Source organism: Liolophura sinensis, chromosome 8 (genome assembly GCF_032854445.1).
Source record: "Liolophura sinensis isolate JHLJ2023 chromosome 8, CUHK_Ljap_v2, whole genome shotgun sequence".
NCBI lineage: Eukaryota > Metazoa > Mollusca > Polyplacophora > Chitonida > Chitonidae > Liolophura > Liolophura sinensis.
The window spans coordinates 14,958,210-14,977,053 of NC_088302.1; the positions used below are offsets into that span (position 1 = coordinate 14,958,210).

Below are 18,844 nucleotides of genomic sequence, written 5' to 3' on the forward strand. Positions count from 1 at the left end.
TATTTTGGGAAAGGTAAAAATTTGGACCATGACCGAAAACAGAGGAAAACTTGATTGACTGGCAAATACTTACTTTTTCCACAAAATCTCTGATATAGCCTCTGTTATAAGTGTTCCCAGTTTTACCTCATACTCTCAAAAGAGATTAAGTTTAAATCACTTATAAAACCTTTGATTTTCAACATCAAAACTAGCGGTTACAAACGGCCCTTGATGTTTTCTATTCTGTTGCTGGCATGTCAACACGAGAATCTAAATATACTAGTATTCATTAACACATGACACACACAAAATAAACTGATTATTAGGCTGTATTTGGGTTGTTATTTTCACCCTAAAAAGTCTTGAGAGATTTACTGTTGGGAATGCTTCTTAGTTAAAAGTCGATTATTTCCTTTTTTTAACACAGAAATGAAAGTCAACACATGTAGCTTTCTCTCTTGCTACTATAATAGCTACTTGTGTACCAGTAAATGCTCTCTGTAACAATATACATATAGAATCTATCATAATTCGTCAGTTTCCTTCAGCCAACAGTTTTGTCTTTTAAACACACCTGTATACAGCGCATGCTGAGTACATGGGACAACATAGACAGATTAATAGAACATGTGCAGGTTACATCAATGTATACAGAATGCTACACATCAGGCCAGTTCACCATCCTGCAAAAAATTCATCTTTCCAGCCATTCTAGGACTTTTCCCAGGAGAATGCTCAACTGGGGTTTAAACCCATTAGAGGTCATATGGCTAGGTGTGTGGAGTCTTGAAGGGGATGAAATATTTTCAGAAAACTATTTTTTTAGCTGATTTTAAAACAAATGTTTTCATCTATCTGCACTCAACAGAATGAAACAGCAATGCTGTTACAGGTTGTAGACAGAGGTCAATGTCGAAGATAGATAACCCGTAAAATTTGCAAAGGCCTAACAAGTCACGTCGTCATCAGTACAAATTAATTAGAGAAATGACGCAGTTGACAACTTCACTTGTAATTCCATCAAAAGTGGGTCGAAATAAAAAGATCAATACTATTCATGTCCTTACCGAAATAACACTCACGTCAAATATAAAACCAAAAAGTTGCCTAAAAATGTTATTTTAACTTTCATACTGATCAATTTAAATTTATATTTTCCCCCAAAGTCAGCCGACACAAGAAAGCAGTAAGGTGAGAAAATATGATGTGACTAGTGAAGCAACAAATTATACAGACATGACAAAAGACAAGCTACATACAAAAGCATTAATCACCTTTGAAATGGATATCAATCACAAGGTGATTGATATCCATTTCCTGACTAACAGTTAAATACAAGTTTGAAATATCTGCATTTCAAGCCGGGATTTCAATGTAGTAAGAAAGGTAACTCTGGCAATAACTCAGGATGGCACGCTCCATAAGACAGATTCCCAAAATCCAAACTGAACTTCTACACAAACTTGAAGGAAAGATAAACAAAATGATTGACAGATCAAGTAATACCAGACTCATACAAGTGTGTGTACCATGTAAGCTCCATCTGCCTCTCAGCTACATACACATACCACTCCCTTGCGGGTGTAATACTTTATCAAGTCAACTGTGTAGATACAAACTTTCTGGTCTTTCCCAGAGACTGAATATTCTCAATTCTTGCTGTCTAGATCACTTTCTCTAAAAGACCAATGACGTCCACTTTTACAGAGAATTTGGTATTGTTTATGAAGTATTTTGAAGCGAACTATTCAAAATTTCATATATGTGAGCTAACTGGGGAAAGCTTTAAGACCCTATACTTAAACAGGTTATTTCTTTTTTCCTACAATTTGGAAAGTCACATTTTGACTGACTGGATATCCCAGATTTTCTTCAACATTACTACAGTCTCAAAATTTTTGTGTCCACATTTCCCGGCTGATCTATTGTTTCAGTTGAAAACCACCTTAAATACCAATTCTGTGTCATTTCGATTGAGAACTACATTAAAATAATAGATACATAGACATTCATTTGAAACCAAAAATATATATACTTTCTGTAAGATACTATACAAAAAAAAAGGAAAGAAATGGTTTAATACCTAAGCTATTACAAGATATTTTGGATTGGTAACTTAAGGAGCTTCACAGCAACTTGATCAACGAAACTGGATGAATGAAGTCAACCACTTTCCAGATTATGAGCAATATTACAACATGTAGTTGAAATAGTTCCCACAAAATGAAACCTGGCATATAACAATATAACATACATTTTACAAGTATGTTTAACTATCTTTAAGAACAAGCTTTGAGTGTTACAGCAATTCTGACTGTGAAGAAACCAGACACGGTTTACGCTAACTCATGGTATGATACTGACAACACCTCCTTAGAAAGCTTCTTGGCGCACATCTATAAAAATCAACTGCAGGAGTACCTAGGCATGTATCCTAGTTAGTGTGAGTTAATTACGGTAAACTGTACTACATTTTCACACCTCAATATCACATGGTGTCTTGTCGCAACACATTCCTGATCACACAAATTTTGATCAAAGCTTATTTTGATCAAGAACATTTTTGATCAAGAAATCAGTTGCATGTTAGGCCAGCAAGACCATATCTCTGGCAGAACAGTGAGAGAGGAAACTCCCAGCATCTGCATCGTATTGGATTAATTGATATTAAAACTGTCCATAAGCCAAGCGGGATAATAATGTAGAATTACACAGAATTGCACCCGTAAGCATAAAGGTATGGTGTGGGTCATCAATGTCTCACACAATATATTAAATGAGATAGCCGCAGTCTGATTTGCACACACCGCACCACGGGGCATTGTCACACAATGTCAATACGTCTTTAGTCAAAGCCTGTACGTCAGCACAATTGCAAGGCTCAATCATTGTTGTTGTTGTTGTTGCTGTTGTTGTATCAATCTGTCAATGGCCGCGTTGACATCCCCTAGGGTAGCAGCAAGAGCTGAAACAATCATCATAATAACTGTGCTTGAGTGATATCAGGAAATCCTAGCATGATTTCTTAATTAAATGCTGAAGAATTTGTCACTTCTACAATGGCGTTTTTTTCTGACAATGACAAAACTGGAAGCTATGAACAGATTTGGTGTCTTGAAAAAGTTAACCTGTTTAAATTCATGAAACTTTTTTGTTCTAAGTAAGTGTCTCCAAAAAAAATCACAATATTAGTCATTCCTTTACGTGATATGTTCAGTTTGTCAGCTTTATTTTAGTTTTCAGATTTCAAAGTCATTTGCGTAATGACCTGGGAGCCTCTCACCAATGCGGTCACTGTGAGTTCAAGTCTAGCTCATGCTGGCTTCCTCTCCGGCCATACGGGGGAAGGTCTGCCAGCAACCTGCGGATAGTCGTGGGTTTTCCCCGGGCTCTGCCAGGTTTCCTCCCACCCTAATGCTGGCAGCCGTTGTATAAGTGAAATATTCTTGAGTACGGCATAAAACACCAATCAAATAAATAAATAAATAAATAAATCAAAGTCATTTAATAATGTGATATTGTCAGCTCAGGGTTAACATAAATGTATTTACATACAATCAAAGAATCCTATATGTTACATACATGTATGTCGTGCTGGGTGGAAGGCAACCACTTAATATTCCCACCAATGTCCAGAGAACAATGGAATATTAAAAATTTCTTGTCCCTGTACCAGTATGGTACTAAACCCACATCCCATGTAACCTACCTATTGAAACACAAGCAACTTATCTATTCGGGTTCAGCTTTCTGAAAAAACCATCTATGGCCTACACTCCCACCCCATGACATACACTGATATTTAATTTTATTTATTTGATTTGGTGTTTTACAGCATACTCAAGAATATTTCACTTATACAACAGTGACCAACATTATGGTGGGAGGAAACCGGGCGAGTCGGGGGGAAACTCACGACCATACTCTGATTGCTGACAGACCTTCCTAGACTTGAACTCACAACAATCTCATTGGCGGGCGGCTCCTGGGTCACTGCACCGTGCTGGAATGCTAAGCCCCTCCTCAGCCACAGAGGTCCCCTTAGACTGATACAAAACCACCTTTATTCCCGTAAGCCGAGAGCCAACTGAGTAAAGAGCATGATGGCCGTGAACATTCTAACCAAAGCAGGTCATCACACTGGACTGCTGTATTTCAACTTCTCAAAAATCTCTTTAAGTGGCCCTGTATACAGGTGGGTCAATTACTCAGAATCAAGCTAAATGTGTCACTTGAAAAATGCTAAACTTTAGTTGAACTATAGTGCTTCATGCTTGGAAACAATTGCTTCCTTCAGAAGTCGCTAAATTCCTAATGATTACGTGTTTTATTCTCTTTATGTCATGAGCTTCTGTGTGATGTCAGAGACACTCACCTCTAAGATTGGCTTCCCTGTCAACAAATCCCATGGAGGTAAGCTGTTCTAACTGGGCTGAATATCTATCTTCTGGAGACTGGAATAACAACAACAGGGTCCGCAAAAATAAATAAGAAAAATAACTAAAAAAAAAAAAGGAAAACCCACAAAAAATCCCATAAAATTGAGAATCACAAATCTATGCAAGCCAGATAAGGCCATCACCATCGATGGCACGATGTCATGGTACGATTGTACAAAGCCATCGCTTTATGGCATAAAATTTTAGAATAAACTGAATAGGCAAAAGAGAAAATACTGGGTATTGATCTATATTGAAGGATAAGGCTAACTTGAAAGACACACCTCAAGACTGAATCTACAGCATAAATATCACTCTGATTCACTGACCATTTGGGTTTGACCAGAGGCCATCATCTGCATCATTTGGGCCATAAAATTACTAAACTGATCCGGATTGCCGCCCGCTGCTGAGGGTGCTGATGTTGTTGATGTTGTTGTTGAAGTAGCAGGTGTTGAGGCTGGGGTGGTGGTGGTGGTGCTGGTGGTGACAGGGGGTGTGGTGGCTGCTGGGGCAGGGGAGCCTGTGGTAGTTGCAGGATTAGCTGTTGTCCCCCCTGGGGTACTTCCTGTAGCTGTGCTGCCCGGGGGCAATCCTCCTGCACCTGTTATACTGAAGATAATAGATTTATATCAACAGATATGCATAATTATTGGTAACTGATAAAACAAGACTGAATACTCATACTTTGATAAAGATAAAGAGTTAATGCGCAACTTCAGACCCAGGAGAAACCAGGCAGAAATATGAAGCAATCCCTCGGGAACAGAGCTAACAACACTATTTAACCACTATAAGCACGCGTAAAGATTCCTCAAAAACAAAATATTCCTGACATGATACTATTCCTTTTGTGGCGATGAATTAGGCAGATATGACGTCAAGTACGGCAGTTATGCTGGAATGATGTCTGAATACATGACATCATTTGTGGCTAGCTATATGTCAGCAATGTGTGACATCCAGTCTTTCGCTTACAGGATATTAATAATCCAGCTATTTACCACACCAGTTTGATATATAAACCTTCACTTCCGAAACTCTATCACTTGGTAGTACTGTGTTCTATATTTCAGAGCAATTTATGACATTCGTCAGTAATAAAGCATTCAAATTGATTGGTGTTTTACACCATACCACGGCAGTCAGCATTATGGGAAGATGGGGGGTGAACCGGGTTTTGGGAAACCCAAGGCCCTCCGCAAGTTGGTAGCAGACCTTTCCAGTCCACAGTTAATGTCTCCAGGTAGGGAAGAACTAAAGTAATCTCCTGCTATTTTTTAATACACTTTCTTCTGCTCCTTTGGGCTGCCTTTTTCATTTTTTCTGCTTGTTAAGTGGTATTATTTTGTAGCAAAGCCTACAAAGTTTCAATCAAGGTACACATTTTTCAGGAAATGGTGGCAGATGCACACTAGGCAAAAACAGTGAAAAGCGAGAAGTCCCGTTTCATAATCCTCTGACTCTGTCAGCTGTTAACATATACGCAAATGGAAAATTAACTGTGAACTGTGGTTATATGGCAATGGGAAACAATAGTCAGTTATAGCCCTTGACCAAGATAGGCAGAGTACCATCTGAATGTTGATTAGGGGAACATAATTCACTGATGTATCCCATTACAAACTGGTATAGCACACTGAATCATACCACTGTGTTACCTTCCCACAGACAACATTCACGTGGTGCTATGCCTATCTTGTATCATTATGTATGTACATGTAAGTGTGTATGTATACTTAGGGTTTTATGTTGTACTTAATAACTTTTCAGTCACATGACAACAAGGAGTCATTAGATGTGTGTACCTATACTGTGTCTTCTTGTGGCAAGGTGAGTCCGTGCTACCAAAGTGCTGCCGCAAAACACCAAATATGACACACCACCCAGTCACATCATACTGACACCGGGCCAACCAGTCCTGTTTCCTTGCTCTAAACTCTCACTGATGAGTACTAAGCAAGGAAGCAACTAGTTTTAAAGTCATTGGTATGACCCGACCCGGGTTTGATCCCTGATCTCCTGAGATCGAGGTGGGCTCTCTAACCATTAGAATACCATAGCGGACTTCAACTGAATTTTAGTCCAGACTAAGGTTAATTCCGTGCTTAACTGTTAATACACTCTTGAACAACTGGGTTGAGAAGACAGTATATTGTTTTCACATCAATACAGTATACTGCTGTTTGTTACTGACCCTGTGAACAGCCCTGGAGCCTCAGTCTGTAACTGTTGCATACCCTGCTGGATCTGCATGATGGCCTGTAGAGCCCGAGGGTTGCTCATCATTCCCTGTACCTGGGGGTTCTGCATCTGGGGACAGAAAACACACACCCACTATCAATTATTTCACATTTAATCTACAGTACAACTCAGGCTAAAAGCCAAAACCAGGCAGCAGATTAGCACGTTCCTCGAGGCCTTGTAGAGAGTTTGTAGAGCACCTTTGGAGAGCTCCAGGACAGACCTGTAGAGTCAGTGATCTGTCCACTGTGACTGATCACACACACGTGGCCGTGCATTGTTATGCCTACGGGCTGGCTGTGGACAGTTGACTGCAGAAAATCTAGTTCTTTGTAAGAATGATTTAAAAGATTTTGAGGGGCTAACACAAAACATGTTAGTATTGAAGCACTGAAGTAAAATATCTAATGTTTGTGTTTTTCATCGCAAAGTGGCAATTTTCTTTTAAGTAGTACTCTATGAGTGGGTCCATGCAAGATTTCTAATGGATCACCAGGACTGATAAAACTAGCTCATTCTTCATCTCCCTAAAAAAAGTTAAAAAGTGGACAAACATATTTCATTTCTTCTATAAAAAAATTTCCTTGTTGTGGGAGACATCTGCCAGTGAAAATTATCTGCAACTCAGTTAATTTAGAAAACCGAATTTACGATTTGACCCTGACAACAACCACGCAGTATTACAATACAAATTTCATGTCTAAAAGAGGTGAAAAAAGAAAATACGATACAGGACAAGTTAGATTTTGTCAGTGTGACTTTTGTGAAGAATTTGTAGTTTGTACGAAACCATGTAGGAACAGAGCCCACATAGCAAATGAATGAAGGTGAAAAAAAAAAAGATTCATTCTAAAGATTGCTCTCCACAGAAAGAAATAATTTCCCATTTGCACCAATACACTTTATCTGAATTTCTGGATTACCGGGCACAGTGAACCTTAAATATTTTCTTTTCTGACCCTTTGATTATAAACCCTTTTCATGGAATTCATTTGACTCATTTATGCTTAACAACACATGATTTGAACCAACACCTGGATGAATTCAGGAATCAATTATTTGCGAATAGGCTTACGCACGGATCAGTAAACATCCTTTTACCAGTTGTTGCTTTTTTTTTTGGTTTGGACAGTAATGTTTTGATGTTTACTATACTTGTGGGAGGCATGAACAGCAAAGCGGATTATCGTAGGCTTAATTAAAATACTCAGAAGTGTCATGCAGACACCTGGAAAAAGAACTCTGGCAGTCTTTAGCGTCCAGCAGTGACCAGGTTAAGGAAAAATAGGCCCGTGGCATTGCATTTGGAGTAAATAATACTCACAAGTGTCAAACAACATGCAGCAGTCAAAGTAAAACAAAACGCCAATAGCTGCAGCTACGCCTGACTGGAAGTAGCCTACAGTGAAAGGTTTGCAGCTTGAAGATGCCCGATTCTGTCTTCAATTGACATGTTTTGAGTTCTTTTCTGTTTGATATGAGGCTAACTTGGTATATTATATTATAGTATTAATGCACGATGTTTTTTAGATGTCACCTTCATACAAATGCAACAAATGATAAGACAAGAGCGTGAAGGACCACACAAAGGCCCGGCCACACTATACTGAAATGATACATCCTACCCAACATGTGGCATCTTCTCGACCATATGATGACAATGAACTGTATTTTACCAAATGCCTATTTGAATACTCAACCTGCTGTCAGCAGTGTGTCTGGTCTGACCTACCTGCTCCAGCAGCGTGGGTAAATACTGTGTGAAGTGCTGCTGTAGTTGTGGATTGCCCTGAAACATGGGGTTTGTGCCGATAATCTGAAACAAAACGTCTTAAGTGTTATGCTGATTTGATTTTTTATAGTTTGCTTAGTTTCCACGTTATTTTTGGATGCATCTGCTTGTAGATTGCCACTCCTCATGTTGACAATTATTTTTCACGACAGGGAGGAGACTGCCACGGATGCATCATTTGTTATTCGTGATATTTTGATGCAGAAACTAACATTGCTGACTTCATAACGATGTTAGTTTCTGCATCACAATTTTTCAAGGTCTCTTATTCAAACTGCATATTAGGTTTGCGCAAAGAGAATTAAGCATCCTGTTTACAAGACCAATACATCTCGACAATATTTAAAAAAAAAATCATTCAGAATTTAAATTCAATATTTGACTGGATGTAAAACTTCATTTGCTCCATGGAACTGCTGTGCGGAAGTAGCCGACAGGTTTACCTGCTGTGCCATCTCCGGATTGGCAGAGAGAGACTGTAACATGGCCTGCATGTAAGGAGCCTGTAACATATTCTGCATCATCTGCGGATTCTGTGACATCTGTCCCATCAGGCTCTGCATACCTGGGGTGTTAAACATACCTGTAACACAGAACCCACATTTAAGATGACATCAATGTGCAGCTGTTCTGACATGTCTGATGAAATGTTCCTCTTCCTTACTTAAAAAAGGCACCCACCTTCCACCCCTCAAAAGAAGTCATCACTATACACACCACAGAAATCATTTTTTTTTAAAATTACTTCACTAAATTAAATGCATTTATATATTTGAATTCTGTGGTAGGATTTATGGACCATAATTCTACTGTTACGAATAACTGATGTCACAGAAACTTTTGATATCTTAATATTATGCCAATGACAAGGTTTCTATAAAGGCGACTTCAGGAATCAAATATTTAAATGTGATTAATTCTCTTTATGAAAGCTTTTTTCATTAAAAAATTTATATACAGTTTAGTGTTTCATCTGTCACATTTTTGGTTATTTCCTTTATTGCACTGTGAATGCTAAGGCATTAACACACTGAAAAACAAGATTTAATGTGTGGATAAAAAAAACCTCCTTTATTTATGGATAAAATGATGTTAAAGAGTACGTATCTGGATGTAAGAAATCTTTAAACTTCATCATAATGGATAAGCATGACAAAATCTCATAATCTAATTCCACTTCCAAAATTTTATCTTAAGTTTTACAACAAAAAAAAACACACACAACAACAACACCCGTTATTCTATCCAGTATAATATCCTGATGATCTAACTGACTTACCAAATGCCCCAGGCAGAGGTGGAGATGTAGTTGACGAGGAGCTGCTGGCAGGCCTCGGTGTCCCACCAGAGCTCGTGGTGTTAGTGTTGCTACTGCTACCCCCTGGGGCCCAAGGATTGGGCAGGGGCTGGGTGTTCTCCCTGCCCTGTTGACTGTCATCACTCCCACTGCCTGTGGGTATGACAGGAATACTTCATAAAGTACACATATCCCCACACAAAAGACAGGCACTTGTCAGGAAATATTCATTGTGTACATGTACAGTTTATATCACACAAGAAATAATTATTGTCAGTTGACATTCAACTAGTGTACTTATCATACAACAGATATTCTCTTGACACTAAGCACACAGAAAGCACACTTTTCCCGCAACAGATATTGCCGTTATTACTTAACAATCACAAAGTAGCTTAAAGAGCTACTTTAGTGTCAAGACTTGCATGTCCTAAAAGCAAGGTCAAATGATACGGATTGAAATCATTGCAATTGCTTCCTTAAATTGTAGAAAAAAAAAAATGCTTTGTATTAAAGCTGCTGTTGTTAGTTTGAGGGGATAATACAGAAAGAGAACTTTTCTGTCGTTTTCAATTTTGCCCAATGTGATGTTGTGCTAGAGCACTTGACATCACCCAGCACTGACATATAGCCACAAATGATGTCATACTCTTAAACGCACGTGACGTCAATCCAGCATAACCCCTTTCCTCAAGATCATACCTGCCTCATTCATCGTCACATAAAGAATATTATCACGTCACATTTGGAAAATTTGAAGGAAACTGATGAGGATTTTGTTTTTGAGGACTCTTCACATATACAGGTTAAATAGTGTTAACTATTTAACTATTTAAAATTTTTCGAACCATGGTGCTAGCTATATTCCATGGAGTATCCTTGGTATCAGTATAATATTTCCACCTAGCCTCTCTTGGGACTGAAGTACCACTTTAAGCACACAAACGAAGAACACTTACACGTACCGTTGAATTTTGAGAAGAGTCTATATGTACTTGTTAAGTACATACGGAAAATGCTCACCTGCGGCTGCTGGTGGATTGTTGACTAATGAAGCAAATGGGTTTGGGCCAAATCCCTCCTGTGCTGCGTTCAACATAGGCTCTTGAATGTCACGGTACATGCGCTGTAGGGCATTAAACCCTCCAGGGATGCTCTGATCAACAAATACAACCACAAGTTTTATGCCATATTCAAGAATATTTCACTTTCTACAATGGGAGATTCAAAATGTAAATCTGATGATTACAATAATGTGTACTCAAAAGATAATGTGGATAGCGATAATTTACAACAATGAAGACATTATTAATTTTCGTACATTTCAGTTTTGCTTCAACTTTTTACTTGTTTTGTGTTTTATACTGTATACAAGACTTTTTCATTTATGTAGCTGTGACACGGTTATCTGGGTGAATTCTTTCAGGGCCACAAAAAACTGTATCCAACCAATAGCCAAGTAAAATTCCTACAATTAATGATCCAGAAAGAGTTCTAACAGTTGCTTCATGGGCTGAAAGTAATGCAAATCACTATGACATCCATCTAAAAAGCTATTCTGTAAGACAGCCTGGAAATTAGATGTCACCTGATCTCTTTAGTAATTGATTAGAGCCCAAGGCCTGTGAAATGGCTCTATTGATATTAATCTATTTTTATTTGTCTTGTAACTAATGACCAATTGTCTTCTAGTATAATTCATTGGTCTTCTCTACCCACAAAGGGCCCATCAGTTATTCTGTCTGTAATGGAGGACCCTGCCCCACCTCATTATATGACTTTAAAGAGAATGCATAGCACCAGAATGTCATATTACAATATACTGTAAGATTGTAGACATTTTCCTGAAGTTTTTTCTGCAACTAAGTTGTTAGCATTTCTATTTGTGCTGTTAGTGTGAACATGAAAATCTTCATTATTCGTACTACTGCCTTATGTGGCATCAGATCAAGGCAACATACTGTAAAACAATATATGTCTTGGTCCTTACATTGTATAGTTGTATCCCAACAGTACAAATATGGCAAGGACACATAAAATACAAGTACAATCTGTCAACATTTTTTTGCTCTTTCAGGATAATATTCAAATGTTCATCACATATAGCACACGTAATTAACAGCTCATTCCACAATTTAACAGATAACTTCTTCAAAGAACCATGAAAAACTTTGTATAACAAGCCCATTGGCATTCAGGCAATTAGGAAGATCAACTATTGGGCAGTAACCCAAGGGGTCAATCAGTGCTACAGATCATTTTCAGAGGTAGCGCGGTACTCCCGACTTTTAAAAGAGAGGGAGTACTGGGAAAACCTACAGCAGTACACATTTTAAAAAATAACTCGACACTTCACTAGTTCCGGTCCCCAGCTATACACATGGAAAGTGTGAGGTGTATTGAGTGAAAGGGGTTGAGAAAAATCGAAAGACACATATGTGCATACAAGCATAGGCCTACACAGATCTACCAGTACAGAGATTCTTGTAGTTACATACAGGACTACAAGTATATGTATGTAAATGTTGACTTCCAAGAATTACGACTTGTCACAACATTCTAGAATAACTTAATTATTTCAGCCCATAGGCCTACATTTATTACACCTCAACCTTGTAGGTATACTGGGTCTATCCCAATAGCTCCTCACTGACAACTTTACCTTTTCATTTTGTTTAGATAGCAGGGGCTGCAGTATTATTTCATTCTATGGTAACATGCCTAATGTGAATGGTGATTGTTTTGTTACCTGTCAAAACATATACATGTATACATGAACATCTGTCATTTTGTGTTCAGAACATGATGTGCTTGTTATGCTTAATCCAAATGTAGGCCTCCATTAAAAGACAAAAATGTAATATTTGTGCTTTATTTATTGGCAGTATATAGTATACATCTAAAGTGTTTCTGAACACTGGCTGTCCTAGTGATCATTGTGTTTCACTGCATTAGCTTCTCTCTAATCACCTATATATGTTACATTGGAAACTGGACCCTCGACTGCACGTTAACATACCACAAATAACTGTGTAGAATTAAAACCATACCTTGGGAGCAATGATTTAATGCAGTAATGTAGCTTAACTTCTTACTCATTAGTAACCCATATGATCATTTGTTTAGCCCTTTTTACATCTCCATCATGGCAAACACTAAAGAGTGTCACAAATACAAATATTACAGTTGTCATTCTCCACAATTGTGGGTAGTGGTACAAGAGCCTTTGCTGTAACCTTCAGTTTCTGAAAACTAACACGTTGTGGAGAGTGTCACACACGTAAACTACCTTGGAGATCTACTTTCGATTTTGACAGGACTGTTCGCTTTAAAAAATCTTGCATGTACTATAGCCTTCAGGAATTTAGGCATACACACAAATTGTCATGCGTATTCAGTACTGTTTTAATTTTAAAAGCATATCATCTAATTTTTAAGCGCATTTGTGCCTGCACGCCCCTTATCTGTAGCACTGGGGTTAAGGTCAAATGGCATACCCGCCGTCTGATAACTTCCACGTTCTTTATTTTCACCATTTTGGTGATTAACAAAGTGCTCAATTGCCGTAAGGTAGGCCTAAATATAATTAGGAGCTGATAAATACATGAATGTGGGCTACCTTACATGGTGTAAATCTTTTCGCTACATATGCTATCACAGGCAATCAAGGTTCCAACTGGTATGTGACATTTACCCTCACGATCCTCAAAATAGCCCAAGAGCATTCGCTAACCTTTCATGACACAAAACTAAACCAATACTAAATGAAAGCAATCCTATCATAATTTACATTTTTATTCAATGCATAATCATAACATTTAAATCCCAACAACACAATGAAGAAAACATCACGAAAGGAAGCTAATATCTGACCATAACACACTATTTGTTTCGTTACGTGCACTGACACGTCCTACTTGGGTGAAACTACTTCTGGCAATTTCTTCACATTTTTAAATGCTTCAATAATGTGCCTCTGGTGATTCTCACCAATAGACTCATAAAAAAATGTCCTTGTTATGTTAATGTTATGGCATAGAAAAATGGCAATTTTTGAATTGCTGTCATTGTTATCGTATTCGTCGAATTTGCTTCATTGTCAGCTTTTGGAGATAGTCTGAGTATTTCTGTAGACCTTACATGAGATTCTCTTGAACAACCTGGGCTTACTGATCGCTGGCACTGGCAAAATGGGCATTTTCCCCTATGCTTCAACATAGGGTGGCCATTTTGTATTCTCCCCATGCAAGGGGACCACCTCGGGCTGTCTTAAAGAATAAATTTTTTTGTCGTGTACACTGCAATCAAGGGAGCTAGCTCTTACCTCCAAGTTGCTCATGGCTCTGTCCTGACTTCTCATCAATTCCTGCATCATGGATGGGTTACGTGCCAGCTCTAATGTCTGATCAGAAAAAGACTGAACACCTTTAGACAACTTCTAAAAGGCTTACTAAAATGTTTTTCACACATTAAAGATAAACTCAAGCTGATTAATAATCAAGACTGGATGTTTCTATTTAAAATTTTGAATTCCAAACTAGATGCTGCAATCGGGATACCAAGAAACATATGGGTACACTTACATAAACGTATAAAGGAACAAGTCCAAATTATGTAAAATTTGCCATTAATCAGAAAATGATGAAATCATTTATTTAATTAGTGGTCTGAGAAAAGTAACATTAATAAGCTGGGGCATATAGACCTGATAATTCTCAATTTATGGGTTAGTATCAAGTGTTATTTTTCTTTACCTGTCTCATTAATTCAGGGTTGTTTAACATGTGAGTGATTTCTGGGTTTCTCTGTAACAAAAAGAACAAGCAAAATTTACCCCACTGTTCATAGATATTATCACTCAAAACACACAAATATTCAGCACTAAATCCTATTATTTGCTTAAGGGTCTTTAAACACAATTAAGGTATATACAGTGTATGTAAACAAACCATGTGTTCTGAACCCAACAATATATATGAAGAAACAGGAATGCTTTAGTTCTGTGGGCTCAACATTTTAAGTTTGAAGAGAATACGTCGACGGGTTGAAATATTTATGCAGATATTATAATAAGTCATTGAGTGTTGTTAAATATTTATTGGAATGGTCTTTTATGCTGTATTCACAAATATTTCACATACATCACAGCAGCCAGCATCATGGTGGGGGAAAATCAGGCAGAGACTGGAAAAGTGTTGTAAGATATTTCTTTCAGCCTGTATATTGTACAGTATCGATGGAGGAAAAAAGAGTGCTTAGAAAACACCAAAAAAGCTTACAATAAAGCTAAAGTAAAGCTATACAAAGAAACTTTTAAATGTGTTATATCCAGACAGAGAAGCCAGGTAAATGTCATTACCTCCATGAGTTCTCTCATTTGGGGATTGCTCATGATCAGCTGTCTCATGATCTCAGGGTTAGACATCATCTGCTGTACCATTGGGTTGTCCATTAACTGTCGTACCATGTCAGGGTTTCCCATCATCTGAAACAACATTCAAATAAATATACATGTAGTTACCAGTGAATTTTGTCTTTGAAAGTAAGAAACTCTTATTATTATTATAAAGGGTGGAGGAAACAAGAGATGAACGGTAAATCATGCAAATGACCACAGGAGCGTCGTTGAATGACTATTTTGTTGTTACCAAGGCGCCAAGCACAGTGACAGCAAGAGAACGTTCAAATCCCCTCCCCAAGGCTGACTGAACCTCAACATGTCTGTCCATATGACTTAAAGGAAAGTATCTCAGCCACTTTCCGTTGTCATTTTAGAACAACATACTGCAGCCATCACTGCATATTTAGCTGTCATCTCTCCTGTATTTGGGATACTTGCAGCTCTGTAATTAAACTGCAATTGCCACTTCAACCCACAATGTTAAAGAATGTCGTTTTCCTATACAGTTCTAGTGATGCTAAGGCCATTGTTCTAACAAGAAGAATGTAAACTATATTCTTGACATCTGGTAAAATCCATTTCCTACCTCCCTCTGCATTCTCTGCTGTAGCTCCATGAAGTTTGCGGACCCCATGCCCATTCCGCTGAGACCCTGCAGCCCTCCCAGACTGCCCAACCCAAATGGCGTGGCCCCTACATCTGGGGTGGACTGGTTTCCTGTACTTGGTGCCTGGCTCTCCTACAACAGAAACAGCAAATATGATTTCTCAAACACTTGTTGGGTGTTTCAACATTAAATATGGGTTCTGGATGAAAAAACCAAAACAAAAATCACTTAAAACATTTGGTTGTTTTCATCAGTAAAAATACAAAAAACATTCCATTAAAGCTCATTTTGCATTTTGTTTCCTCTTACTTTAAATATGTACAAACTAAATCCTATGCAAATAAGGGACTTTGTAGAAAAAAATTGTTTAGCACAATAAAGATATACAAGAAATCATTCAAGTTACAATAATATTTAGGGCATGACGTGAATATTACCCAGGGATAGGAAATAGATACATGTAATCTATTTAAATCAAATGTCATACTTTTTAAATAAAAAGTTTAGTTTTTGATTTATCTTGCGCATTGAAAAGTCCAAAATGTTACTCACAGCGGCCCTTTGTGCAGCTTGCTGCTGGGACTGAAATATGACATTAATAAAAGGTACTAAAATACAGTACAAATGAACTAAGCCAATACAATAAACACCTTCGTTCTTGAAAACGTTAATAACTTGAACTTGAACATGATTGCTCCACAGTTTTGCAGGGTTCAACTTTTCAAAGAACTAACAGAAGCACACAATTCTGGACCATACTTTGGATTTATTTGTATACTGGGTATTTCATTTTTGCTTAATACCATACTCAAGACCTTTTCACTTATAAGATCAGTCTTGTGGGTAGAGGAAACAAAACTAAACCATTGACCTTTGAAAGTTACCGTCCAACTTCTTTGTGTCTAACACATCTGCACCACATTAGTGAAACACAGGCGGTCTTCAATAAACATTAGACTGCAAAAACAGGCACAGGAGTCTCGTTGACCAGTTATTATCAGGAGTGAAATGTCAATGTACCAATTCACAGAAGCTTAAACTCTTGTTTTTCGTATTATTCCAGGAAGGTTAGTTTTTGCAGCCAATGAATTTCAAAAGTTTGTACACCTTGTCAAAATCTTTCATAAACACAAATTAAATTCTGGAGTCATTACATTAGTTAAGGCGACCTTAAAATTTAAAATTGTCGCTTATGAAAAGTATTACAAACCTTTCCCTAAAAGCATAACAGCTAGCATGCAAAAACAGGACAAAGACTTACTGCTGAGGGCTGAACACCCACCCTGTTAGCAGACTTGATCACCAGATGAACTGTGAGCCCATCTTTTATCCCATGCTGGTTAAGCTTATCCCCATCTTTCAAAATCTTCCCAGCAAATATCAAGCATATCTGCTCAACAGGAGAACCAAACTTCTTGGACACCAACTCTCTAAACTAAAATGGAAAAAGTTCATACACATTGTTTAAGTTCAAAAGTGCTGAGAATGTTTGATATTTCAAGCTTTTCACAGCGATGACCTTGTCAAAATTGAGGTAATCCCATATGATTTACAGGTGTGGCATATATTAGGTCCTTTTCAATAATGAATCATAGACATTGTAAAACAGCATGAAGTGGATAGAGGAGAACAACCAACCATTTACGTGTCTGAATCCTACAAAATGTTCAGACTCAACTTCAAGATAACCTGAGCTCAATTTGAGGACCTTTTTTTATATTCTGAGCTCTTAAGAATGAACGAATGGTCATTTTAATCTCTAGGCTCTTTCACCATTTAGATTACATCATGCTGGTGTGTTTGATGTAACATCCTTGCTTTCACACAAGGAAGATTTTTCAGAGTAAGTCTCTCCTGTAATATGTCATCCTATTCTTTCAGCTCTTCCCCATACTGAAAAGGCCTTCTTACCTTCCTAAACTGGCCTGAAAGCCAAGATGTCACCAAACTGAAATGGCCATCTGGCCATCCCTACTATTTTCCCTATGATGCAATGAGAACAGCCTGTTATCAAATATAATTCACGGTTATTACAGGCACAGTTTTCAGAATATCTTCCTCTGCTGTTCATTTGCCATATTTCAGCTCATCGTCAGCTTACCACTGCTTCAGGCAAGTGAAGCGCCCATATTTTTTTAGGTGCAGAAAGACATTAGGTGTACAGTTCCTCATGCTCTCCTACAGAAGAGATGAATAAATTTTATGGCCATAATTTTACTTGGAGTGAGTGAGTGAGTGAGGTTTAACGTCGTACTAATTTTACTTGGATTCTTCTCTCAAAATGGGCTGTTTGAAATGGAAGGCGCAGTGTTGTCAATCAGGCTACTGTTAAAAAGTGATGACAGCCCTCAGTGTCTAACAAACCAGTGTGCCATAGGTGATTAAAAACACAGTGCCTACAGGTATTTAAAGCGACTGTATAAACTCGTTCCAGTATGGAAATATAATATAAATTTACTGGTATACATTGAATCAAATTCAATGATTTTCCCTTTCTAAATTACTCAATTTTTGTTAGCCACAGAAACTTTCAGCGGCAGTTTCCGATATACTTGTAACTAACGGTAGTTTTGGCAGCAAAACTGGAGTGTCAAATTATTACAATCTTGGATGCTTTTCCACGAAATGAACAAACGTATTACAACAACAACTTAATGTTAGTGGCCAACGTTCTTGATCGGAGGCCTTCTTTTCACTCTGTCAATCCACGTTGAACTTCAAACTATTCCAAAGTACCTCTTTGATTGTTGCATCTTCGTTGACTTCAATTTCTTGTTTCTCTTTCGGCGTTTTCACGTTAATCGTGATTGTTGTTCCAGACGTTTCAGTGCTTTCCGCCATCTTGGATTTGAGAATCACGTATGTTGCATCCTCCTCAACGAAGCAGATCTTTTATCCATACAGGAGTAACATCTCTGCCACAAACATGTTTCTTTCTACGGTGCGAAAAAAAAAATAGAATAAAAAAAATGTGGTGCTGTACGCTGATATATCATTAAAATAAGACGACAATGCAATGATGTTAAAATGGACAATTTATTTCACTTTGAAAGGGCAAGAAAAGGATTTAAGCAGATGCGTA

The 18,844-nt window shown here is 37.8% G+C and overlaps 1 protein-coding gene across 2 annotated transcripts; it reads right to left on the bottom strand.

The window, feature by feature from the left end:
- Nucleotides 1–290: 290 nt before the first annotated feature.
- LOC135472737 (ubiquilin-1-like) lies at nt 291–18,609 on the bottom strand. Of its 2 annotated transcripts, none has more exons than XM_064752397.1 (15): nt 18,499–18,609; nt 17,045–17,197; nt 16,315–16,344; nt 15,742–15,894; nt 15,114–15,239; nt 14,509–14,559; nt 14,079–14,156; nt 10,778–10,910; nt 9,737–9,907; nt 8,901–9,040; nt 8,398–8,481; nt 6,619–6,734; nt 4,751–5,033; nt 4,358–4,436; nt 291–2,947 (listed from the first exon to the last, which is right to left on the bottom strand). In XM_064752397.1, the coding sequence occupies exons 1-15, from the start codon at nt 18,601–18,603 to the stop codon at nt 2,868–2,870; spliced, it is 1,782 nt and encodes a 593-aa protein (XP_064608467.1). In that variant the 5' UTR covers nt 18,604–18,609; the 3' UTR covers nt 291–2,867. The 2 variants fall into 2 exon arrangements, with proteins under 2 accessions (XP_064608467.1, XP_064608464.1); XM_064752394.1 differs by having other exon boundaries at nt 17,024–17,197.
- Nucleotides 18,610–18,844: the final 235 nt, after the last annotated feature.

Excerpts from the sequence above, each read along its gene's own strand:
- LOC135472737 (XM_064752394.1), bottom strand. The coding sequence starts at position 18,603 with ATGGCGGAAAGCACTGAAACGTCTGGAACAACAATCACGATTAACGTG. Across the intron at positions 14,560-15,113 it reads AAATGAGAGAACTCATGGAG|AGAAACCCAGAAATCACTCA; the intron begins GTAATGACATTT and ends TTTTTGTTACAG. Across the intron at positions 10,911-14,078 it reads GAGCCATGAGCAACTTGGAG|AGCATCCCTGGAGGGTTTAA; the intron begins GTAAGAGCTAGC and ends TTTGTTGATCAG.